At 46.5% G+C, this 26,319-nt stretch overlaps 2 protein-coding genes across 2 annotated transcripts; one reads left to right on the top strand and one right to left on the bottom strand.

Moving 5' to 3' along the window:
- The first annotated feature begins 6,939 nt into the window (after positions 1–6,939).
- Positions 6,940–12,260, top strand: LOC144769389 (uncharacterized). Its single transcript, XM_078653444.1, has 4 exons — positions 6,940–6,952; positions 9,451–9,543; positions 10,783–10,914; positions 11,641–12,260. The coding sequence occupies exons 1-4, from the start codon at positions 6,940–6,942 to the stop codon at positions 12,039–12,041; spliced, it is 639 nt and encodes a 212-aa protein (XP_078509570.1). The 3' UTR covers positions 12,042–12,260.
- Positions 10,084–14,626, bottom strand: LOC144767243 (zinc finger BED domain-containing protein 4-like). The gene is made up of 2 exons (XM_078650770.1): positions 12,538–14,626; positions 10,084–10,275 (listed from the first exon to the last, which is right to left on the bottom strand). Exon 1 carries the CDS (start codon positions 14,556–14,558, stop codon positions 12,543–12,545), a length of 2,016 nt encoding a protein of 671 aa, XP_078506896.1. The 5' UTR covers positions 14,559–14,626; the 3' UTR covers positions 10,084–10,275; positions 12,538–12,542.
- Between the last annotated feature and the right edge of the window lie 11,693 nt (positions 14,627–26,319).

Genomic DNA, 26,319 nt, shown 5'->3' on the forward strand with positions numbered 1-26,319 from the left:
CCCTCCTAGGGCCGTGGTACTCGGGAGCCAGCCTGCCCTCTTGCCCTTGAGAGCCTCGCTCCACTCGGAGTCGCTCTCTGCCCCAGGGCTAAGGTCAGCCGCTCCTCTACCCCTGCCTGCTTCACGGAGCCCTTGAGGAGACTTCAGCCCCTCCCGCCGGAATCCCGGGGACTCGAGCAGCCTGGACCCCGTGCATCTGATTGCACCCGGCTGCCCTGCCTTGCTCTGCCCCCCCAGGAGAGGCCGCACCGCACTGTGAAGGGTGCCTTGCCTCCCGGAGATCCTCCGCTGTCAGAAGGGACCCCTCTGCACTGACAATTCCTGAAAGAAAGCATTCCTGAAGGTGCCTTGGCCCCAGAGGCTCCTCTCACCCCTCCCTGCTCCTCACTGCAGCCGGGAGCCCCCACCTCGGGAAAAGGCCCGGGGCTCCTCTCATCGCCTGCTTGCTGCTCTGCTCCGAGCTCAGCCCCCACCTCTGGAAAAGGCCCAGGGTTTCTTCAGGCCCTCTCTGGTATCCATTCCAAGCATACCGCGAGATGCGTGAGAGTTGGTAGGGGCCGAGTCAGTTTCACCCTTGAAGGCAGGAGAGGCGCTGCAAGGCGCTCCGAAGGCCCGGGGAGGGTCCCAAAGCCCCAGGACAGAGAGAGACTCTCCTTTGAAAGGGGATAACACGGAGAGAACACTTACAGAACTATTTTTCTGAAGGAAACCAATTGAATTATTTTCGTGGAACAAACAAACAACCATTGAAAGCTACAACTAAGAGCCTTTGCCTATTTACAACCTGTGGTGCAACAAAAACGTTATTTGGTCTTGTGATAAGTCTGTTGAGTTACATATATATATTTTTACATAAAGAAGCGTATTTTTATATATTTACAGCCTGGTGTCCATTTGTGGGGGGATTGGTATATTTTACTGTGTGTGTGATTACAAATGCTTAACTAACTAACGCCTGAAGATTAGCCTTGGCTGCTCACGCCACGCACCTAGAGGGTGAGCAAGGGTAATTCTAAGGGGTCATCCTTTGCCCTGACTTAGAGGAGAGGGTCCCTGCTTGTCACAAGTGCATACTTGCGCCAACCAGAGACCCCCAATTCTAACAATCCCTGTATGCGTGACTATGGATGAGACCTGTTACTCTGCAGCATGTATAGTGTCCAGTTAACCTTAGCTGTGGGCACAGTCAGCTATAGCTTCTATTAACAGGTGGTCACCCACATACCCCCGCATACAGCAATCGCAAACACGATTGCGGTAATCATCGGAATCCATCAGAATCCATCACTAACTTCCGCTGTCTGCCGTTACAGGGTTGTCCTTTAATGTATTACACTCCAAATCGGTCATAAGTGTAAACATAAGAAATAGACATTCTCACTTGAGGTTCACTTGACTTTAATGCCTCACGTTATTCGCTATACACAAGAGCAATAGGGTTCTATGCGCTCAATGCAGAACGATAGTCTTTTGGCCATTTCCATAGTGCCTGTCATCCTGCGATCTCAGATAGACAGAGCCATATGATGCTCTGTAATCTACCCAGCATGCCCCAGGCCGTGTCCGTATAAAACAGGGTCGGTTGCGAGACACCCCTTGTCATCGCACCGACAGGGGAGGACGCATTGCAGAAACCCAAGATGTTTTTACCCATGCCGAATCAAGGTACGCGTTCCAGGAGATTTTACTTCTTGCCCTGTTTCCTTGCTCACGCTTCACTCCTAAGCGAAGTACCGAGGGGTAACCAATTATATTCGCTTGTACTTACAGCGTACAACGTCCATCCAAATGTACTTCTATCCCCCGATCCAATTGTTATACCAAGAGCGCCCTCGTGTGCAACAGGTGAACACCGCATTCATGGCTGTTTGCAATGCAACTATCACGCCTTACCTCGATTTTTACCCGTTCTTCCTTCTCCTCCATTGAACATTTCTGTGCCTCTCCAGAAACCGGTATTGGTTAACAAGATTCCCAAATTGTACGGACTCGTGGTTATCTGCCTACTTCACCCTCATCACGGGTAAGTACTAGTACATGGCCTAGGAACTCTATTGAAATAATGTAAATAGCGCAGGACGGGATCCCTGTGAGTTTTTGTTATTTATTTATTTCTCACTCCTCTTCACGGTGACACGTGTGCTTAATTCTTAGCAGCGCCAGCCCATCCAAGGTACACAATTCATGCTACTATACAATCCATACCTGTCCACAGTATCCATACTGCGTTCCCACCAGCTGACATGTGCTTATCACATTTTTAGGTATCCCCACATTGACCAGTCCTGAAGAGACCCGACATCCTAATACAGGTCGAAACGTCGTTGACAACCATAAAGAGGCAGACCTTCTGCAATAGTTGCCTATACTTCCAACTACTGTATTTTTTTACCATTGACAAAAAGCAATTGGGTCGCCGTTCTTTGTAAACTAATGTAAACCAGAAACCTCCTTTTTCGATACACTATTACATTTTGCACTTTAGTAGAATAGGTTCTCTCTCTTACTCACTTGGGACACACTCGCACGATGTGATTATGTATATGTATTTAGTGTTGTTGATATTGTATAAAATGTAAAAATGTATATTTAAATACTTGCATAAAAGATATCAATTGAAGACCACACTCTCCATGCGTATATATAGCTTCCTTCCTATACATCCCACATACCACCCTAAGATTGCCATTGAGCTTAAATCATATTGTAATAATTATATAATTAGCCACAGGAGCCATTGTAGTTTTCTTAAAACGTTACACCCAGGCTCCGTGTGAGTTGGGTTCCCTTGTTTTCCTTCCCAGTCAACTTGCATGGCTGACAGATTACATAGGATTGGGCACGGCCTAGTCTAGTGACATCTAATTAGTGACGCACAACATCTGAAGTGTGATGCACAGAGTTGCACAGCACAACGTTGCATGTTTGAAATTCAACATAGGAACATGGCATTGTGAATCTGTCAGAGTTGCTACAGGTATCCACCATGGAGAGGTATGTATTCCCCAAATGACACATATGGCTTGGGAGAACTGCACATCTGATGCTCCAGGCTCGGAGTCCATCTCCATTGCACAGACCTTGGCACACTTGATGCATGGGACCAGTGCATCAGCTTGGTCAGCCTCCCATGTTCCTGTGCATGGATGAACAATCTTGTCTACATGCTTGATGTGGGTCAGATGTGTGTTTTCAGTTCACGTCACAGGTCACAACAGTGTTTGTGTATCACATGAGTAATGTGGAAGTGACTAATGCTTTTTGAATTGGGGTCATTCACAGATGCCATTTTTGGTTAGCACTGGTAGGTAGACTGACGAAACTTATACAATCGTCCTTTTGTGACACCCTTCATCAGTTAAGTGATGCCTTAGTCATTAATGATGTTTTCTTGCAGGCACACTGTTCTGCTTCACCAAGGTGGTGACATGTTGCATTGCTCCCTGTACCGACAGTGTCATTGCCACTCATCCTGGCGATTTTTTGCCATTTCCTCACAGTGATGACAGACTAGAGTTTTTTTTTTTTTACTTTTTCATTATTTGAAACACAAAAACAACAAAACATCAAACAGACAAGCAAGGCAGTACAGCAATAATACAGTCATTAGGTCTGTGCTCATGGAGGACGGGAGATACATGAATCAGGAGCAAAAAGTCATTGAATGCAGATGAGGGGAGGGAGGCAGAGGCAGAGTTGCATAGGAACAATACGATATACCACAGCCGGAAGGGATATAAGTCAGGGCGATGGGGAAGGACTCTGGATAGCGGTAAGCGGGGGTGTACAAATATCTCCACGGTATGAGTTCCACGGATTCCAAATCTTCCCCCATTTTGTGGGCCTGCCTCTTGCAATATATACTGTTTTCTCTCGAAACATGCACCAGTCCAGACTCTCTTTCCAAGCAGTCACTGTAGGCGGCCTTGGGGATCCCCACAACTGGGCAATATCCCTCTTCGCAACCATGATGGCCAAAGTCACCCACCGAAGCTGCGACACGTCATAGTCATTCGGACCCCACACATTCAATAAACATTGTCGGGCTTCCGGCATCATAACAACACCCGTGACATCACCCATAATCTCATGTATACGTTTCCAGAATTGCACCACCACAGGGCATTCCCATATGATGTGGAGATAGGTGCCAAGGAGACCACACCCACGCCGACACATACCATCCGTAGAGAAGCCCATATGAATTAGACGGGGACCAGTGACATAAATTCTATGGAGGATCTTGAGTTGGACCAGACGGAGACGGGCCGGAATCGCCACCTCCTTGGGAGAGGCGATCGCAGACTGCCAATCCTCATCGTCCAGATCAATACCATCAGCAATCCAGGCCTCACGGAGGCGATCGAGCAGACCCGATCGGTCATTAATCATTTTCTTGTAGAACAGCGAGATAGTACTATCCGGCACATAGCCATCCAGTATACGATCTTCGAGGGGGGAGGAATCCGGGACAGCACTACCCACTGGCAACACAGAATTCAGAGCATGACGTACCTGGATGTAACGAAATCTCTCCCTGTCACTCAAATTATACTCCGTTTGTAGGTCAGAGAAGGCCTTAACTTTTCCTTTAACCCAGAGATCACGCACTTTACTAATACCGAACATGTCCCACTTATCAAATCCCTTCGTCCTCCATAGGCCACCCAACTTCGCAGAGGCATAGAGTGGTGTCGCACCCGTCAATTTATCATTCCAGCCCATAGCCGCAGTTGCGCTATGCCATACCCGCACAGCTATAGCGGTAGGTCCCGTGAGTTGTGAACGGGAGGGTCTCGAGTAAAGTGCCCTATAATAATCTCCACCCGGGAGCAGCCACTTGTCCATTTCGAATGCTGGATTCAACACCGGGCCATACATCCCGTGGTTGATGGCAGCAAGGTGGGAAGCCCAGTAATACCTACGAATATCCGAGAGCGCTATACCGCCATCATACCAGGGAAGTGTCAATTTCGGAAGAGCTATGCGCGAACGTCCGTCCCATATTAGTTGCCTCTGCAACGATTCTACTTCCCGAAAATACGTCGACGGGATAACATCAAAACTATTCTGGAGGGCATACAGGAAACGAGATAAGGACATCATCTTAAAAAGGGCCGCACGCCCCAGGGGAGACAACGGTAATTTATGCCAACGCGCTACATCGGAGGGTAATCGTTGGAGTGGGGGGAGCAAATTACGTTCGTAGCGAACCGCCGGTTCCATGGAGATAAACACACCCAGGTACTTAAAGCCAGATTGCGACAACTGGATGGGACAGCCCCGTGGCAAACGAGGGGCATCACCCGCCAGTACATAAATGTAGGATTTCGACCAGTTAATGATAAGGCCCGAGTTCTTCCCGAAGGAGGTAAGTCAATCAATCAATCAAAGACATTTATAGAGCGCACTACTCACCCGTAGGGTCTCAAGGCGCTGGGGGAGGGGGGTGCCGCTACTGCTCGAACAGCCATGTCTTCAGCTTCTTCCTGAAGGAGAGGTGGTCTTGGGTCAGGCGCAGGTCGGTCGGGAGGGAGTTCCAGGTCTTGGCGGCCAGGTAGGAGAAGGACCTTCCTCCTGTAGTCGCTCTTCGGATGCGGGGGACGGCGGCGAGGGCGTGGTTGGCTGATCGGAGGTGGCGTTTGGGAGCGTAGAAGTTGATTCGGTTGTTGAGGTAGCTCGGGCCTTGGTCGTGTAGGGCTTTGTGTGCGTGGGTGAGGAGGCGGAAGGTGATTCTTTTGTTGACGTTGTTTAAGTACGTCAAACAACACATTGAGTGATTTTTGGGGAGAGGTAAGGTACAATAAAATATCATCCGCGTATAGGGAAATGCGATCCTCAAATTCCGGCGACCAGCGTATTCCCTTCATCGAGGGTTCCCACCGTAGCCAGGCGGCGAGGGGCTCCAACGCCAAAGCGAAAAGGAGTGGGGACAACGGACAACCCTGTTGTGTGCCCCTACCAAGAGTAAAAGGAGCGGAGACGCGACCATTAACCACCACCTGGGCTAGCGGTGTTTTATACAGGAGTTTGACCCAACCAATAAAACCGGCGCCGAATCCAAACTTGGCGAGTACCGCCCAGAGATAAGACCACTCGATCGTGTAAAAGGCCATCGTGGCGTCCAGGGACGCCAAGATGGCCGGTTCACGCAGCGTCGGGGCCCTCGCGAGAACACCATGCAAACGTCGCAAATTTAATGCCGTGTTACGGTGCGGGATGAAACCCGATTGATCCGGATGAATCAGGTCGCCGATCACCGTAATCAGACGATTAGCAAGCAATTTGGCGAGAATCTTGGGTTCCGCATTTAAAAGCAAAATGGGTCTATAAGACGAGCAGCGATCTCGAGGTTTACCCTCCTTGTGGATCACCACAATGGTCGCAAGACGCTGGTCCCTGGGGAGGGAACCATTATCTCGCGCAGCCAGAAACATAGCACGCAGATGGGGAGCCAAAGTATCAGGGCGTAACTTATACAATCCCACAGGAAGGCCATTGGGACCCAGAGCCTTGCCGGAGCGAAGGGAGAGCAGCGCGAAGCCACCTCATCCACTGAGGGCGTGGCATCCAAGCAATCACGCTCCGATTCCGACAAACAGGGTAGCGCTATGTCACGGAGCAACAAGTGCGAATCCTCTTCAGGCCTGTCAGACACCGAGGTATAAACCTCTCGAAAATAATCAGCAAAGCATTCAACAATGCCCACGGGATCAGTTACACCCACGCCTTCACGTGTCAAAATCACCGGAACCACTCGATTCGCTCTCTCTCTTCTGTCCAGCCAAGCAATCAATTTAACTGCTTTATCACCCACATCATAGAGTCGTCCCTGCTGTTCCCTACACATCGTTTTTGCCGCATCAGTGACCAGAGTTTTATATTCTAATTGTTTAAGGTGGTGGACATGTAATGCATCCCGAGACACCCCCCGCTCCAATGCAATCTCCAGGTCTGTGATTTCAGTTTCGAGCTGAACTATTGCCTCATTCTTACGTTTCCTGGCACACCCCACCAAAGACAATGCCTGTCCCCTGATCACAGTCTTAAAAGCTTCCCACAACGAAACAGGTGAGGATACAGAACCAACATTTTCAGTAAAATACAAATCAAATGATTTAATCAATTCAGCGCGTGTCTTGGGGTTAAGGAGGTACCATGGGTTAATCGGAGCCACCCTGCCTTCAGCCCCGATGCTAAGATTAAAATGAAGCCAAATAGGGGAATGATCCGAAATGCCCCAGGCCAGGTGTCTAATCTCTCCAATCGAGGGGGACAGTGCCGCCGGTATCAGGATATAATCCAATCTAGAAAGACTGCAATGAGCCCCCGAGTGAAAAGTGAACTGTGTTTGCTCTGGATGCATTAGTCTCCAGCAGTCTATGAGGCCCAATGTTTCTAAGCATGGGCGGATCTAGCGGATCTCGCGTATGCGAATTTGCGTATTTACGGATTCGCAATACGCAAGATCCGCGAACTCTCGCGGATTTGCGGATTTTTACATTTTTTGTGTTGGCGAGCGTTCGCGAGGATTTGTGGACCATTTCGCAATTGCGAACTTACTTTTCGGCTCGCAACGGCCGCGACTATGTTGTTTCTACGTCTGGTTTATGATCTAACCCTGGGCGTAGTTCGCGTAGCCGCACTCCGCGAAGCTACGCGAAGACGCACTTGCACTCCGCGAGCTACGCGTAGCTCCGCGGACATGCGTAGTAGCTTGCTAGACCCGTTCGCGCGCCGTTTTTCGTCTTTGGGAGCGCGGTGCGCGTGTTCGGGGCGCTGCCTGCATGCTCGCAATAGCTAGCGCGCTAAGTTACTCAATGAGGTTTGTCCCGCCCGCTTGCGTTCCCTTATTTCCGGTTCCGGGTCACAAGTAACGTGTTCGCGTTGTGTTAGACATGTTCGGGAACTCATCTTCTCGTTCGCACTGCCAAAGTGCGTGATCGCGTCAAATATCGCGCGAACTTACCGCGGCGGTCGCGACGGGCAGAGCCATCTTCGATTTCACACTCTGGCTATGGTTTTGGGCCTACTTTAGCATCTCACTCCTATCTCTTCCATCCTGGTCTTTTCCCTCAGTTTTTCTAACTTTCTTTACTTCTTACCTATTTCTGTCTGTGCCTAGGTTTATATTTCTCATTTTATTTTTACTTTTACCACTTTTTTTGCAACTTTTCTCTTGTTTTATATTACTTCCTTCTTTTATCTTTCTTCTTTCTTCCCCTAACCTTTTTGTCTTCAACTTTCCTTCTCCCCTCCACCCAGAACCATGGTGAAGGGTGCCAGCAGCATCGGCGGCTCAAAGGGCAAGGCGGCTGTGCCTAAAAAAACCCGGCTGCCTTGCGGCAGAATGCGCCCGGCAGGAGTGACGCCCCGCCAACTTTTTGGGGAGGAGGAGGTGGCCGCCCTGGTCTTTTTTATCCAACGTCACCTCCCCTTGACTTTGGCAGCAGGCGGCAGGCCCGGCTCCGGCTACCAGCGCATTGAAGAGCGTCTCCGGCGGTGGGCGAAGGTGCGCCGTGCAGTCTTCCGCTGCTCCGGTATCCGGCGTACCCACCATCAGCTGTCCCACCGCTGGGCCGACATTTTGGACCGGGAGCAGGACCTGTTGGACCTGCTTGGTGTGGAGGTTGTGGGTCTTGGTGAGTGGCTACCCCAAAAATAAAGTGTGTATATATATATATATATATATATATATATATATATATATAGTTATATACATATATATATATATATATATATATATATATATATATATATATATATATATATATATATATATATATATATATATAGTTGTATAAATATTGTTATTGTATCTTTGTAAATATTGGCTGAATAAGTAACGCGATGACTGTTGCCCCTAGTTACATTTGCGATGTATTCCGGTATATCTACTGTCATTGTATGACAGTGTTCTTCTTCTTCACTGGCTCTTGCGTGTTGTTTCAACTTGGCGCTAGCTGTTGCTGTTTATTGATGTGAGATTTTCTTTATTGTTGAGAACTGAAGTTAGTTAATGCTATTAATAGAGTCTTGTCCTTCCTTTGTCCGTCAGTGAAATAGCGGTGGATGGATAATTGTACGTTGTTTGCATATTGTAGCATTTTTTTCACGGCCTTCTCTTCTGCATGAATCGAATCCTTTTCTTGCAAAGAATGCTAACGTTACTTTGTTCTTCTTACCTCAGCCAGGGCCGGCTCTAGGGGGCATGTGCAAGCTGTGCAACTGCACAGGGGCACCAAACTTCAGGGGCCACCGCACCAATAGATATCCTTAATTTAATAATACTCTAAGGATGGATACATATTTGCGTTGCGGCCCCTGGCATGGATTTGTTGCCTCCGGCTCTGTTCCACTGTAGCAGTGTTTTTTGCAATGATGTCTATGTTTCACAGCACTCAATGTTTTTCTCTTTGTTTATTATTTTAATTTTTACATGAACCACAGAACCCAGGGGCAAGCAGAATACAGGGACCGAGTCGGCGGGTGAACCACCAGTTACACAGAGCTCCTCTACTGAGGATCCTGCTGCTGTCCCCAGTAAGTCCAACAGTGCTTGTTTTTTCCTCTGTAATGTGTCTGCAGTGCTTTGGCAATTGACAGCAACCAAGTATGCATCCAGAATGATGTTTGTCTAGTATTTTTGTAAACGTTAGTATACCACTACTAGTCTTGTGGGTATTCTTCTATCTCCTATGGAGTTATATACATATTACACAACTATGTAACTATGCACACGAAAATTGGATGTTGTTGGTACTGATAGGCAGGTTGGACCTTACTTACACCTCAGTCACAGAACTCAGAGGAACGCACAATTCACTGAACGTCAGCCTATATGGCCTGAGTCATTGGTCAATTATTCAATTCACACTCCTGAACCCCAATACCAAGATGCCGAATGCTTTTAGGACACAAACCGTTACCTAAGAAACCCCCTTTTGCTCACTCACTCGTGTGAGTCTCTAAGACAACAGACACTGAAAATAGACTTCAGAGTCAAAGTGGTCATTCAAAAGCTTTATTTTGTTAGAAGTAAGTAAGTAACATCAATGTTTTTAAGTTGTTCCGTCAAATACGTTGAAGGGCCCACCAGAAAAAATCCAGAGTTAAAACAGGCATAATAAAGTAATCAACATTTGTACAGCTACTAGTGCACAATAGGGAAATGTGGCAACTATCGGAGACCTCTCACCAACGTATACTGGTCAGATATTCCTCTTTTTTTGTAAGCTATGGAAATGTCCGCTTCGTAGAAGGCAATCTTCTCACCTGCCGAAAAATAATGACAAAAGTGGTGCACGTTAGACAGTATGAAATACATTTATGCCAGTTTTATGCAGCCATGCTAAAAAGAAGTTGTAACCTGTAAGCAAACTCTATTCCACAATCCACATAGAAAACTTAAATACGGGCCCTTTTACTTTCCCACCTCTTCAGGTGTATGCATTGAACAATGATGTGTTGCCCCAGAGCGTCTTCTCGTACTGCGCAACACGCTGCGAGTTAACATGCGCAAAACTGGATACATTGATGTACAAAGGTTACATAGTTCACTTCCAATTTCCAAGGACTAGAGTAGCAGGACAGATGAGATGAGCTTGGGTACCATACCATAACAATGAATGCTAATATGTGTAGTGACTCTGCTGTACTATGCAATGTGGACTCATACTGATTACGTACGTTGTACTTAACTGTTTTGAAGAACTCCATTCTTGGTGAACAAGTACAAAGGGGGCTGTGCATCCATCTAAAAAGGTGTACTTATTTTTATAGGTGCAGAACCCTTACCATCGACCAGTGCCGACGGGGACAGCGGCGCAGCTTCAGCGATCCCGGCGGGGACAGGAGGAACAGAGGCACCTACACCAGCAGCAGTGGGGGGGGAGCCAACAGCGGCGGGCGATGGTAAGTTACATTCAATAGTGATCTGCATTACTTGGTGGGAGGGGAAAACTTTCTCACTGTACTCTACTGGAAAATATATGATGTTACCTTTACTTGTCATTAGCATGCTAAGCATTACCACTACAGTAATGCAAGTGGCTGATAGCAGTCGGATGCATGGGTTGTTGTTAAAGCATGTAAAGGGGAAAACACAGCTGCCAGCGTGGTTGGGAGACACACCCAATACCGGTGGTTAGTGGATAGTCTCAGCAGCAGCGGTGTTTTGGGCAAACCCAAAGGCAAGGGAAGGAGGGGACGACTGGGTGCATGGGTCGTTGCTGGTGAAACACAAACCAAATAAGGTTTGTTGCGCGGTATAAAGTATTATAGTCTTTACTAGACATGTGCTACTAGCTGCCCCCTGTTAATTAATGTTACTTTGAGAGTGTTCCCGCCTTCCCGGAATCAGAGTATATAATACAAAAGGAGATATGAAAAAGACAGGTGTTCGTTCTAATGTGTGTGACCGTTGAAGTACACCCATGCTAATAGGGCAGGCATAATGCCGTGCCAAAAAGTCCAAAAAATTAATAGAGGCTGTAGAATGTTCAAGATAGACGCAACACAATTTCTGGTACTCAGCTTGCTTGCTAGTGCTACTGTGCCACCCACTATGTGTTGAATCAATGTTGTGTTCTTGATTTGCGGGGAGTTTGGATTACAACAATTCTGTTTCTTTCTTTATAGTTACTCCTTCCCAAAAACCAACAAGGAAGGAGTTGGCAGTCCGGGCCCGGCAGCGGAAACTGCAGGCAATTGTAGAGGCCTACCGCCGGCTGGTGGATCAGGCCGAGGAGGAGGAGGAGGAGGCGGCGGCAGCAGCTGCTGCCTCTTCCAATGCCCCGGGCCCCAAGCCTGCAGGACTACGTCGCCGTGGTCAGGCAGCCGCCCGCCGCCGCATTGTTACATCTTCGGCGGCCCCCCCACAACAACAACAACATGCATGCAAGTGTAGGTGCCGTGATTTCAAAGCAAAGATTCTCCGCCGGGTAGCGAAGTTGGAGGAGGAGCGGAAGAAGCTGGAGGACGGTCTAGAGGAGCGTGTGAAGATAATGGTGGACAAACACCTGAAAGCCCGCCGGCTTTGAAATGGACCCTGTTTTTTGCCCCTTTTTTAATCCTTTTGTTGGTGGGTGGGATGTGGGAGTTGGGGTGTACATTTGGGTTGAAATTTGGTTGGGGTTAGGGGAGGGTAGGGACAGCTCTGGGTCAGGGGGTTACATTTGTTATATATTTTATTTTTCTATTATCATTATGAAAATATAAAAATAAAACAAAGATATTTTCACAAGAAAACATTTGAAGTTCATTTGTGTTTGTTGGGGGATTGGAGGGGGGACTGTTTCACCAAATAATGTACGTTGTGCAACATGAACATGAACTACGAACGATAAATTAAGTACTGACTGCACCTGTAGTAGTAGGGTCACAAGTGCATAAATAATTTATATTATTAAATAACATGGGAAAATTGCCCATCACGTGAGTCTGAAGTTACTACTAGTATACTTTAATTCCATGCACATTTGCTCAGAGTCGGCTAAACAATCCTATGCAATGCATTGCATCATTCCTTTAATATACCTGTCCTAGTTGTCAGGGAAGAGGAGCTCGTCCTCAAACTCTGTGCGTTCAGACAGAAGTAGGTCATGTAACCCAGTAGTGAGGACGTCTTCTTCACACTCGCTTTCTTCATCCGGCGGTGATTCACGTACTTGATAGTCTGGTGGTATGAAGCGTTGATTCATTTTTATCATTGTCAGCCGCTCCACGCTTTTGGGGGAGAGACTAGTCCTTTTCGATGTGACAATGGCACCAGCAGCACTGAAAACCCGCTCAGAGGAGACACTGGCTACAGGACAAGCCAGATACTTTATCGCCAGCCTGCTCAGCACTGGCCACTGTCTCCTTCTTTCATACCAATAGACCAATGGGCTTTGCTCCATGAACACCTCTGTTGTGTCATCCAGATAGGCCTGAACCATCCGCTCAATGTTCATTGGTGCTCGGCTTTGCTGGTCCTCTTTTCCCTTTGCAACAGCAACGGACTTACCCATCCCTTTCTGTAGAAAAAAAGCAGTTATGCTTTTGGTTGGGTCTGCTGAATCAGATCGTGTAGGTGCTGCTTTTGGTACTGTTGGTGCCTGCTGGAAAGCAGACGCACTGCTCTCACGCTGTGAAGAACTTGCGTCAGGAGTACTTGGACTGGCCTGGGCTGGCAGTGGCAGGCCTTTAAGTAACAGCCGTTCAGTTTCTAACTCATTAGCTTCCGCAGCTATGGAAGTTTTGTACTTGTCAACATCCTCATCTGAAAATGGAATTACTTCGTTACTGCTGACAAATAATTTGTACCGTGGATCCAAGATTGTTGCAGTTATGTAATGTTCACCTGACACAATATTGTTGAGCCTTACATTTTCACACAAGCGGTTGACTAAGCCCTTGGCTAAGGTATATGCATCAACTTTTTGTTCGTCACCTTCGTATGTTTGACAGACCTCCTTCACCTGTTGCTCAAGCATGTACAACAATGGGATGGCTTGGCCCATAGTACAGTCCTCCCTGCTAACTGCACGTGTGAAGACCTCAAAGGGTTGTAGCATCTCTGTGATGCATTTAATGAGGTCCCACTGCCACATCTCAATGGTCAGGGCTTTAAGATTAACAGTAGGATCCCCTAATCTTCTTGACATGACATAAGCATTCAGTGGGATGTACTGCTCAAAGAGACGCTCAAGCATGAAATAAGTTGAGTTCCAACGTGTTGGGACCTCCTGGATCAGTGCTTTGACTGGCAACCTATGCTCTTGCTGAATGACCCGTAGCAGCTTCCGTCCTTTGAAAGAATGGTTAAAGTGCGTGCATATTCTTCTGCAGATGGCCATTATGTTGCTGACTTTGGCTTCATTTTTCAGAAAGTCTTGCACGACTAAGTTTATGCAGTGTGCCAAACAGGGTACCCTGAAATAATGTCCTTCTCTCATTGCCTTCACTACATTACTGCCATTGTCGGTGGAAACAAAACCAATCTTAAGGCCTCTTGGTTTCAGCCATTCAAAGACCTTGTCGTTAAAGTCAGACAAAATGTTTTCAGCAGTATGACTTTTGTCCATACCAAACATGGCTATAGTTGCATGTCTGCGCGTATCATTAAAAATTCCAGCAACGTCACGGAGGCCTGAAGTTAACTTGTCTTTAACACCTGCAAAAGAGATCCAGTGTGCGGTGATGCACATGAAATCTGTAGCATCGCAACTGCTCCACATGTCTGTTGTCAGGTGGATACAATGGACAACACTCTGTTGTAAGGCTTTCCCAATCAATTCCAGCACATCGTGGTGTAGTGCTGGAACAGCCACTCGGGCAAAATAGTAGCGACTGGGAACGTTCCATTTTGGGCAGAGGGTTGCCACTAATTCCAGAAATCCAACAGCCTCAACAAATGAAAATGGGAGAAGGTCCAGTGCTAACATTTTCGCAAGTTTGGCATTGTATAAACGTGCTACTGGGTGGTTCCGCTCGTACTTTCCCTCCTGCCTTAACATGCTAGGAATGGTAAGCTGCTTTGCATGTCTTTGAGTTGTGCTAGACGGACCACCTTGCATCGCAGACTTTGCACTCCTTGGTGTTTCCAGCTGACTCTGGTGCCACTGAGAAGTTGCAGATGCGGAGGATGTGGACTTTTCCACTCCAGTGCTGGCGACAGGGGTCCATTGTGTACCACTCCTAGATAGAAGGTCATCGTCTCCCTCTTCTTCTACCTCCTGGTCAACCATGAGTGGACCTTGTACCACTGTATCCCCACCAACACGAGTGCTAACATTTTTTAAGCTTGCAAGGTGGTTCTCCCACCTGATCACGTGTGTTTTTTTCAAATGGGTCGTTTGGCCTCCAGTCCCATAGTTTGTACCAAGCTTACCACGACTAACATTGACATGACAAATGGTGCATACAGCAATGTTCTCCTGAACTGGGTGAACCGTAAAGAAGTCCCACACTGGGGAGGTAAACTTTTGTCTCCTGCCATAGGAAGAGGAGGACCCACTGCCAATGCCGGATGGACTGGAGGATTGTGGAATTTCACTATGGGACAGCTCAGTCCTAGTACTGCCACTACCTCCTTCTGTTGAAGTGGCGCTTCTGCTGGATGTCGGATGCTGCCGGGCCTTCGCTGTTGAAAAAATTGGAGCTGGTGTTACTGTGGGTGTTGAGTGTGTAGGAGTTATGCGTGGTACCTGCTCATCAGTCATTGCAGCATTTCTGGATAGGGTGAAAATGTTGGTCTCTACATCCTCTGCACCAGGAATAACGCTTGTGATGATGACAGTGTCAGAGCCGTCTTTATCACCAGCAGTATCCTGCTCACCTACATCGACCTCCATAAGTTCAAGCCTGCCTGGAAACTTCCTTTTTCCTAGCATGGTCTTCTTGGGATGTCTCTCCTTTGAATGCGCAGATAGTTGTGGCTGCCAATCCGTATCAAGGTCATCGGAAGGGATGCTTTGCGAAGAACTCGATGCACTAACCCTCCTTTCCCTTGATGAATTCAAAGGAAATAGATCACCTACAGAAGTGGCTTCCTCTTCTTCTTGCTCGGAAGGAGGCTCTACTTCCTGAACTGCCCCGACTTCGGGAGGAACAACTACTACTATTTGGTGCGGAGATGGTGGTTGTTGTTCTTGAGGAAGTACTATTGCGGGCTGGGGTTTTTCAACAACAACTGTTGCGGGCGGTGGTTGTGGTTGTTCAACAACTGTTGCGGGAAGTGGTTGTGGTTGTGGGTGAACAACTCCTATTGCGGGCGGTGGTTGTGGTTGTTGAACATCTACTGCTGGCGGTGGTTGTTGAGCACTTCCATCTTGCGTGGATTGTGTACTACTTTGAGACAGCGATAAGTTTAGTTCTGGCTCAGTATCACTGCTCGCAAGCAGAAGGCTGGCTACCTCTTCGACCCTCATCATGTGCTTGGCCCTGGGATGCTGGCTTGCCCCCACTAATGCAGATGTGCTGGTCCCAGCTTGCACCCCAGACCCCGCTGCTGCAGGCGTACCTTTTGGGGTGCCAAAAAAGGTTTTGGGGTCCATACCAGACTTAAGTGACACTTCCTTCTGCTGTTCCTTCTTCGCAGCAACTTTCTTTGTGGTGGAGGACCTGGTAGCTTTCTTAGGGCCCATCTTCTTCTGATGTCAGTCAGCTCACAGCAGCACAAATTGCAGAGATGTCTGGTCAGATGAGTCACACACCACACGTGGCGTACAACTGAAGGACGTCCGTCTGGCAGTAGAACGAGCGATGGATGAAAAAACAACCAGCACCTCCTCAGTCTTTTTTGTGCACCTACAAGTAAAGAAGGCAGAACAACATCAGTCAAACAAGCAGTAAGGCAACATGAACAATTGAAAGACACACAGGTCAATGTATAAAAGACAAAACAGAAGACTAATAATACCAGTCCAGCAGCACCACAGCTCAAAGGCCACATGAAGTCCAGAAAGAACCAATAAAGTCAAGCAGGCCTATAGATACCAATATGGACAGAAAAACGAGGATGCCTGCTGCACATGACAGGTTAATGTGCAAGGAATAAATAGCCCATGGCTAAGACAGAGGTTGTAAACCTAACACCGCAAAAACACATACAAAGAAACCCCTGCCCAGGCTCCCAAAACAACAACCAAATGACAAATTCTGTTTTTTTGGGTGCACAAGAAAGACCTGCAACATTTTTGAGAAACTTTTATGCAACTCGGGACATATTGTCCGCGAGAATGCTAAATCGGCATGTTCGGCAGCGCGAACGGAATAAAAAGTCGTGTTCGCGTTCCCGAGCAAGTACATTGAGTGCGCGAACAAGACAAAAAATGTAAGTTCACGTGCTCACACTGTGCGAAGTTACCAAAACTACCCAAGCTGTATTCCTAGGGTTACCTAATGGCAGAAATTGACAGAGTATTTAAAGTTTAAACACACCCAAAACCAGAAATACCCCACACATAAAAATAAGATTTTCTATATCAATCCAAGACATCCATGATTTTCACATTAAGGGTACACCACAAAAACAGTTGATTAACTTTCATGACCCTACTATGAGTAGTACCTATGGCCTACTGCCAGAGTAGGCCACAAGGTTGGAGGCCTATGCCTATGGCAAAAGCACAAAGGAAGGACACACAAAATGGCCGCCGACATAGGGCCTGGCCACCAACAACAACATGGCAAAATCACAAAGGATGTATACACAAAATGGCCTCCACCACATGGCCTGGCCACCAACAACAACATGGCAAAATAAATCACAAAGGAAGCATACACAAAAAGATCACCACCATAGGGCCTGGCCACCAACAACAACATGGACAACTTTACAAAATGGCCTCCACCACATGGCCTGGCCACCAACAACAACATGGCAAAATAAATCACAAAGGAAGCATACACAAAATGGCCGCCACCACATGGCCTGGCCACCAACAACAACATGGCAAAATCACAAAGGATGTATACACAAAATGGCCTCCACCACATGGCCTGGCCACCAACAACAACATGGCAAAATAAATCACAAAGGAAGCATACACAAAAAGATCACCACCATAGGGCCTGGCCACCAACAACAACATGGACAACTTTACAAAATGGCCTCCACCACATGGCCTGGCCACCAACAACAACATGGCAAAATAAATCACAAAGGAAGCATACACAAAATGGCCGCCACCACATGGCCTGGCCACCAACAACAACATGGCAAAATCACAAAGGATGTATACACAAAATGGCCTCCACCACATGGCCTGGCCACCAACAACAACATGGCAAAATAAATCACAAAGGAAGCATACACAAAAAGATCACCACCATAGGGCCTGGCCACCAACAACAACATGGACAACTTTACAAAATGGCCTCCACGACATGGCCTGGCCACCAACAACAACATGGCAAAATAAATCACAAAGGAAGCATACCCAAAATGGCCGCCACCACATGGCCTGGCCACCAACAACAACATGACAAGAAAGAGAAGACAGACAATAATGCCTATGGCAAAGGGACAATGCTTTGCTTCAGAAAATGGACACACCACACCACCGCCCAAATTGGTCACCCCACCCCAAAAAAAAAAAAAAAAAAATTACATAGAGGACAGAAAATGGAAGTGGTCCATGCTCCAAAAAGAGAAAACTACAACCAAAATGACAACATAACATAAATGAGGACTTTTTAGGTGCACAAGAAACACCTGCAACATTTTTGAGAAACTTTTATGCAACTCGGGACATATTGTCCGCGAGAATGCTAAATCGGCATGTTCGGCAGCGCGAATGGAATAAAAAGTCGTGTTCGCGTTCCCGAGCAAGTACATTGAGTGCGCGAACAAGACAAAAAATGTAAGTTCACGTGCTCACACTGTGCGAAGTTACCAAAACTACCCAAGCTGTATTCCTAGGGTTACCTAATGGCAGAAATTGACAGAGTATTTAAAGTTTAAACACACCCAAAACCAGAAATACCCCACACATAAAAATAAGATTTTCTATATCAATCCAAGCCATCCATGATTTTCACATTAAGGGTACACCACAAAAACAGTTGATTAACTTTCATGACCCTATGAGTAGTACCTATGGCCTACTGCCAGAGTAGGCCACAAGGTTGGAGGCCTATGGCAAGAGCAAAGTGGCTGGAAACATTAAATGTCCGCCAACACATGGCCAGGCCAACCACAGAAAGTTAATACAATGAACTCATGCATGCCTACACACTAACTACATGGGGTACTAGGGTCAGATATTGGCTTAAAAATTAGAAACATTTTAAATTCCACAAAATGCAATGTTAGAAAAAAATTACAATTTGGGACCTCATGAAAGTACAGGCCTCCATCAATAATTTCATTCCAGGATTGAATACTGTAGTTAAAAAAAAAATCAAATCAAACAAGCACAAGTCTACATCACTCATACATTACACAAACTTACTTGAAAAAGAGAATTCCAATTCAAAAAGTCCTCATTAAATCCAAGGTAAATCAGTAATGCAGCCAACACAGACAGAAAGTGATCCTTCCAGCTCAAAATCCAAAGGAAAGTGAGCACCACATGGACAAAGCACTGGGAGGAGCCTGGTGGACAGGAACAGGAAGTTGTAAACTCAAGAGCCCTTCCTCCTTACTCTGCAAAACAAGAGTAGAAACAAAAAGAGGGGTCCTTCCCCCCTAAAAATAAAGCCAAAGGTACAACTTTAAGGTTTTTTGCTTTTTTTTCCTAACCAAAATGGTAATTTATTATGGTTTTAACATGCTCGCGAGTTATTCTGTGCAAGAATGCAGTTTCTGCGTGTTCGGCAACTCGATCTTACCAAAAAGCATCCTCGCGCATCCTTATGACGCTATCTCGCATCAAAATGACGTTATCGCGTTCGCACAGTCGCACGGGACTGTGCGAGAGTGTTTCCAAACATGGTGGCACAAGCGACCAGGAAAAAACGAACGCAGAACGAAGGTAAGCCATTGCCGCGCACGCGATAATGTTATTCAGCGCGCGAGAACTACGCTACGCACCGGATCGCGGAGTTATCGACAGCTACGCGTTCTCCGCGGAACGCGGAGCTGCCGAAACTCCGCAAGCTCCGCGAACGGAGCGTAGTTCTTCGCCCAGGGTTATTATGATCACAGGTTCACAGCACCCTCTGTTTCACCAATGCCACCCTCTGGTACACCCATGCCACCCTCTGGTACATCCTCACTGCCACCCATTAGGTTTGTTTATCACTGTAGATTATGGGGGTGAAAAAAAGCAAGCACACCTGCCCTGCTTCAACTGCCATGAATTAATTTGGGGTTGATTAATGTGTCAGTGATTTTGAAAATTCCAGTCTGGCTGGCACCTGCTTCCTTCCTTATCTGTAATTTGCTTTCTGTTGCAGTGAAAGCAAGCACACCTGCCCTTCTTCAACTGCCATGAATTAATTTGGGGGTGATTAATGTGTCAGTAATTTTGAAACTTCCAGTCTGGCTGGCACCTGCTTCCTTCCTTATCTGTAATTTGCTTTCTGTTGCAGTGCAATTTTTTTTCACAGGACCTTTATGGTCTACTTGTAGCTATTCTATGAGCCTGCTGTTTGGGTCATAGCAGGGTCATGGAATAGTTGCAAATAGGCAACTGAACTCTGGAGGGGCCCCTCAGGAAGCACTAGAGTGAATGGTTACTAATGTTAAGTTTGAACTTTTGCACCTGCTGATTGCTTTCAGTTTAGCAAAAATCGTTTTTCTGCAATTTCGCGCGATTTGCGGGGCGCGAATCCGTGCGAGATCGATTTCGGAAGCCGCGAATGCGTGCGAATACAATTTCTTTTTTGCGGCGTGTATGTTCGCGTGATTTTTTGCGTGTTCGCAAGGCGCTTGTAGCTATACGTTTGCGAAGTTACCCTAGCGGTCGTACACGGGCGCGGCCATCTTGTTTGCGTGACGTAATTCCGTTTCCGGCCGCTATGTGTAATCTCGCAAAGTGTGCTGCTCGCTAGTACAATTTCGCGCGTGATCGCGAGGAAAATCTCGCGCGAACTTACCCACGCGGTCGTGAATGGGCGCGGCCATTTTGTTTCTCATTCATTGCTATGGTTCTGGGCATGCTTTCTGTATCCTCTCTGAATCTCTGCCATCCTTTGCTTTTTTTGAACTTTATTTGATCTATTTTACTTATTATCTATCCCTCTATTTTTCTAGCTCTATATTTTTGTGTTTTCTGCTACTTTTTGTTAATTTTAAACTACTTTTTTAAACTCTTTTATTTTCTTCTTCCTTATTCTATTTCTTCTTTATTATTGAACTAATTTCTGCCCAGACCATGGTAAAGGGAGCCGGGAAGCACCCTGAGAAGGGGAAGGGTCCCGCACCCCGTGCCCGGCTCCCGTGCGGGCGTTTGAGGGGGGAGCAAGTGATGCTACGGGAGATCTTTAGCGCGGAGGAGGTGGCCGCACTCATCTTCCACGTCCAGCGCCGCCTCCCCAAGACGATCCTGGGAGGCGGCAAGATCGCAACCGGCTATGGCATCCGGGAGCGCCGGAAGCGGTGGGAGAAGGTGTGCCGGGCCATGTTTAAGATCTCTGGGGTCCGGCGCACCTATAACCAGGCCACCCACCGCTGGACGGATGTCATGGACCGGGAACGGGACTTGCTGGACGTGCTCGGCGTAGAGGTCCCCGGGCTTGGTGAGTAGTAGTAGCCATTTCTAGCTATTTCATCACTAATCTGTTTTATCCGGCTCTGTTATTTGCAAATCTTTGTTCTTTACCAAGAGCAATAATGCTGCCGATTACATTAGGTAAATTATATTTCAAAATCTTCTATGCATTTCAGGTGCACTGCTCTCCTTCTCAGTAGCCTTGCTTGCTACTATGCCTATTTGTTTTGTATTTTGTGTTCATTTCATTGGTCTGAGAAATTATGTATGAGTGTAGTGTAAAGAACTGCGTAATGCTAGACACTAAGGGTCATATTTTCAATTACCGGCGCATCCCTGCAAAGTAGCAGGGATGCGGCAGTAATTGTGCGCCATGCCACCACCACCCATTGGCCCAAAACGTCACAGAAGCCTTACGCATCTGTGGCGTAAAGGCGGCGCATTGCTGGAGTTGCGTGCCAACGATGGCGCAGCTCCAGCAATGCTCTGGGGTGCCCTATCTCCCCAATGCTGCATCAAGCCGTACGTCGGCTTCAAGCAGGCGCAGGGTTTGAGTCACGCATCATTGTCCTAAAAGTGACTGATTGACATCTTGTAGATTTCCCTCACCCACTTTTAGGATTCGTTCCTGCGCAGGAACGCCCTCCCTTGCGCTGGAACGCCCCCTGATGGTGCATGGCTTTACAACGTGATGCATCTCCCATATGCGTTTTTTTAAAATATATATACGTCGCACCATGGCGACTCTTTTGTTCTGCCGCTGCGTCACAAAAGTCACGCAACAATGGAGGAAAATGAGCCGCAAGGGACTTCTAAATCAGCCCCAACAGACTGAAGTCCAGTCCTTCCTTTAGACACATGGCTATAAGAAGAAATAGTGGTGGTGGTCGGTGGATTGATAGTTTGAGTATTCACTGATCTGCAAGCAGGATTGACTTTGTCTGTCACTTTGCGTGCTGCGGACTGCTGCCTGCCAGGCCTAGGCAAACCTTTTTAGTAGTCTGTTTATTGAGTTACATAGGAACTTTGAAAGTCAACGGTCCGCAAATCAGGCAATACGAATAACGTAGTATACCACATGAGATAGGTCAATATATCCCGTGGAATAGTTGTATATCTATTTGCTATTTCTCAAAAATATTTTGTTATAGTTCTTTTGAAATGTTTAATTTTTGTTGACAAATCTCATCCATGTTTTCTGGTCTTTCTTTCTTTCATGTTGTACATCAGCTCCCCCCAAGGGCAAGAGGACACAGGAGGAGGGTGCTGTTCTGGAGGATGCAGGCCAGGATCGGGCAGGCGAGGGCTCCTTTGCTGGCCCCAGTAAGTTTTAATTTTAATAAAGAGTACCTATTTTTTCCTAGCGTTCCTCATTCGATTTTTTTCTAAATCGTCTTTGATCTTCTTGTAGACTGGATCTAAATTCTTATCCTGCCTCGACTATGACTCCCTGTGGTATTACTAGATTATTCTTATTAGTCTGTGTGTGTAGCTAACTAAGATTGCACATTTGGCAATTCCATTGGACTCCCATTCTAGTCAGCAATAGCTCTATGCACTGAGTGCAGTCCTCTGGGATTGTCCATAATGTCTTTTCAAGTCTTCTAAATGTTTATGCTTTGACAATTGCCAACAATAAAAAGGTGAATGACCACCAAGAAAGAATAAGATACTACTTTACTTTTGTTTTGGATAGGACAATCCATGCTACTACTGTTGCAGGGACAAATCTGCACAAACCGAACTATGAACACTAAATAGTGCATTGTTTATCAATTATAATAGGCGCAGGTAGACTTTCTTTCCACATACCTCAGTGATATCAGACTTTGAAGAACCCCCAATCTCCTTACTGACTAGATAGTGTGGCAGAGTCATTTAGCTCCCTAAGTCACCGATGATTGATCCCCAATGATCATTAGATTATCCTACGCAGGGCAAGAGTACGGAGTCACAGTCAAGAAGTGTCAGAGGCACTCATGCTTGCAAAAATTCCAAAACCTTTAGCTCATCCACTCTAGTCTGGAGGACCAAAAACCACAGAGTCTATTTAAGTTTAAAAGCTTTATTAAAACTAAACACATTTATTAAAATCAACTTTGTCATAAAAGTAACCGTTTAAATGAAAATGGAAAAGTGCTTAGTGCTAACGATTAATTGGACACATTTCTTGTGGTCGAGCTGAGCTCTCACCTGGTTTGAACTTGAGCTTGACCCTGATCGTGTTCTTAGAAGTCAAGCTTCTGTTAGGAGAAAAAGTGTTGTGTGTTAAAAATAAAAAGCAAGCATTCATCAGTTGTGCCAAAAAGTGCAGCAAGACAACAGCCTTCCCTGGAAAAAGAGACATTTTTACTGTAGAGTATACAGTTACAAATTATTACATTGTATTTCGTTTTTTTTTACTTTCTTTATTCCTCCTAGACCAAATATTATATAGTAGTGAGTGGTGTATTCTAACATTCTTAAATGTACTTTGTAGGTGGAACATCTGGTGGCGGGGCCAGCGTGGAGGTGGTGGATGAGGAGGACAACACTTCTGGGGAGGAGGCGGTGCGAGTGCCGGACGACACCAATGTGCCTGTGAGGGTTGACACGGTGGTGGCGGGCACAGGTAAGCTTTATATTCGAAAAGCGAAAGAAGGGTGTAAGTAAGTGTGGAAGGACGAGAAATGTTATGATGGCTGGCAAAGAAGAATGATATGTGTTTGCTTGGCCCCCGAGGTGGCTGGGAAGGAAAGAATATGGTATGGTGCATGGCTGGGTCAATGATGAAGCAAGGATGGGTGGAAGGACAACAGCCTGGGTGGGTGAAACATAAACTGTATGTGTGCATATACTTTGAATGGATGGATGCCTGGAGCATGGTATTATCTGACTCTTAGATAGCACATGTGTATCTAGAGAGAGTAGATGGTCACTGGATGAACTAAGTGTTACCTTGAAGAGCATGTAACACCGCACCCGCACGTCCGTTCCAGTGTAGGGAAGGCAAGGAAAAGAAATTGTAAATTTGTCCAATACTACCATGAATAGTAGCAATAGTTTCTATTGCAACTGCAAGCACAGCATATATCCGGTTATTACGGTGGACACTCCGTACCTCTCTTAATAACTTTAGTTTAGTAGTAGTACGTCATTCATGTGTGGGTGTATCACTGTTCACTCAATAATAAGCAAAGCACCTAAAGTCATCCCATATGTCATCAAATACATCACATGTGAAGTGATAGATAATCTAATTATTTAGCTTCTTCATTTTCCTTTTCTAGTACTCATTTGCACTGTAGGGTGAAAGGTAAATTAATTAAGCAGTAGCCCTTGTAACAGAGTATTCTCAGTGCCACCCGTAATAGAAAAGTAATAGCTTCACCACCTGCATGTACTGGACCGGTACAGTAATGCAAGTCTGTCTCACTCATCATGGTGTGCGTCTGTTTTTCTCGGGTGCAAGTTCACTGCGCTGGCATTCTGCCGGCTTGCATAAGATAACGTACCAATTTTCCGAAACAAGAGAGAAGAAGAAGAATAAGACTGGTGTACTGTCATAGTCGACTGTAATGGAAGTCCATAGTGGTCGTAGAATTTGTTCATTAAACTACCACTAATGTTAGAGCAAGGATGCAGAAGTGGGAGGTTAGATAGATACTGTCCTCAATAGTTATGTACTGTGCTTTCAATTTGCTACTTGTACTGTGACACAACTTTCGGCTCAATCACTTTGTGTTATTAATGTTAAGGAGCATTGGTTACAGACTATGTCTTTCTTTCTTCATATAGTTGCTCCTTCCAAATCGACATCACGGAGAGAGCAGGCTCGAATGGCCCGGCAATGGAGGCTGGATGCCACTGTCGCGGAATATCGGCGGCTGGTGGCCCTGGAGGAGTCGGAGGACACGCAGTCGACCGGTGCAACCACAACATCCTCGACTGGGACAGCTGCATCCTCCTCCGTGACCCCACGGGCTGCCAGCCAGCGCAGTGCTCCAGCTGTACGGAGCCGGGCTAACAAAGCCAACCGCCACCGCCAAGCAGCAAAAAGACCAGCTGCCCCCCACAGGAGCTGCAAGCCACGCCAGCGCCGCCTAGGAGTGAGAATGTCCTACCTGGAGCAGGAGGTCCATAGGTACAAGAACTTGGTGGAGGGCCTCCGCTTCGAGCATGCCACCCTCCGCAAGGAGTATGATGCCCTGGCCACAAAATTTACCAGCACCCTCCAGTAGTGGAGTGTCCCTTGCCCTTTTTTTAGAGACTTTTGGGGGGTGGGATTTGGGAGTTGGGTGCTTTTTGGGACTTTTCAAAGACAATCGTTGGGGTTAGGGAGGGTCTTGAGGGAGATTATTTTGTTAGGGCTACATAAATATACTTTTTTAAACTTTATCTGACCATACCTGTTTTTTACTGCTTTTCAGTCTGGTGGGTGGGGGTGTAACAGTAAGTTTGTTTTCCTGAAGAGTCCTAGGACTTTAGTAGTACTACCGTCAATCTCTCGTCTAGTCCTAATACTCCATTATACTACCTCCCACCAAACGCTTATCTTACCTGTAATTTGTGTTAGAAATTAGGGCTAGGCCCAGGGCTGGCTCCACGTGAAATGGGGATTAAGGTTGGCAATCCTGGGCGGATGAAATTTCCTCATTGCGGTGGTACTAGTGGTGTGACACAGTGGCAGTTGCATGCCTATGGAAAAAAAGAAAACGAAACCTGGTTTGTCCTTACTGTAGCATTACAACGGTTACGGTACGCTCGAGAATATAGCAGGTGACAGTACACTAGAACAGTGCCACAATGTAGCCTAACAAATGGTAAAGTATTGCAAGTATAACTAGTACTTGCGTTGAATTTATTTGACATTGGCTCCTACTACTACAAGAAATAGTACTGAAGCTGAGTAAGTCTAGAATATATCCTCGTATTCCTTCACCAGCCTGTTGCTATGACCTTATCCTCCCCAGCAAGTGTGTGGAATTATTGATGTCATTTAGTCAGACATCAAGCAAAACCACACAGCCCGGGGGAAGAGGGTTAGGGTTTGGAAAATGGATGGGAATGGGGGTTTCTTTTTGGGTAGGTTTTGTTGAGAGAAGAAAAAAAAAGCACAGCATGGACAAACAATAATTGAAGATAAAGAAATCTTTGGGTACAAACTAAAGCTAACCACATGCAGTCACACTCATAGAAG

Source organism: Lissotriton helveticus, chromosome 7, assembly GCF_964261635.1.
Source record: "Lissotriton helveticus chromosome 7, aLisHel1.1, whole genome shotgun sequence".
Lineage (NCBI taxonomy): Eukaryota > Metazoa > Chordata > Amphibia > Caudata > Salamandridae > Lissotriton > Lissotriton helveticus.

Bases quoted from the DNA above. Each gene is read 5' to 3' on its own strand.
- LOC144769389 (XM_078653444.1), top strand. The intron at 9,544-10,782 runs GTAAGTCCAACA...TTATTTTTATAG, and splicing joins GGATCCTGCTGCTGTCCCCA to GTGCAGAACCCTTACCATCG. The intron at 10,915-11,640 runs GTAAGTTACATT...CTTTCTTTATAG, and splicing joins GCCAACAGCGGCGGGCGATG to TTACTCCTTCCCAAAAACCA.
- LOC144767243 (XM_078650770.1), bottom strand. From the start codon at position 14,558: ATGCAAGGTGGTCCGTCTAGCACAACTCAAAGACATGCAAAGCAGCTT.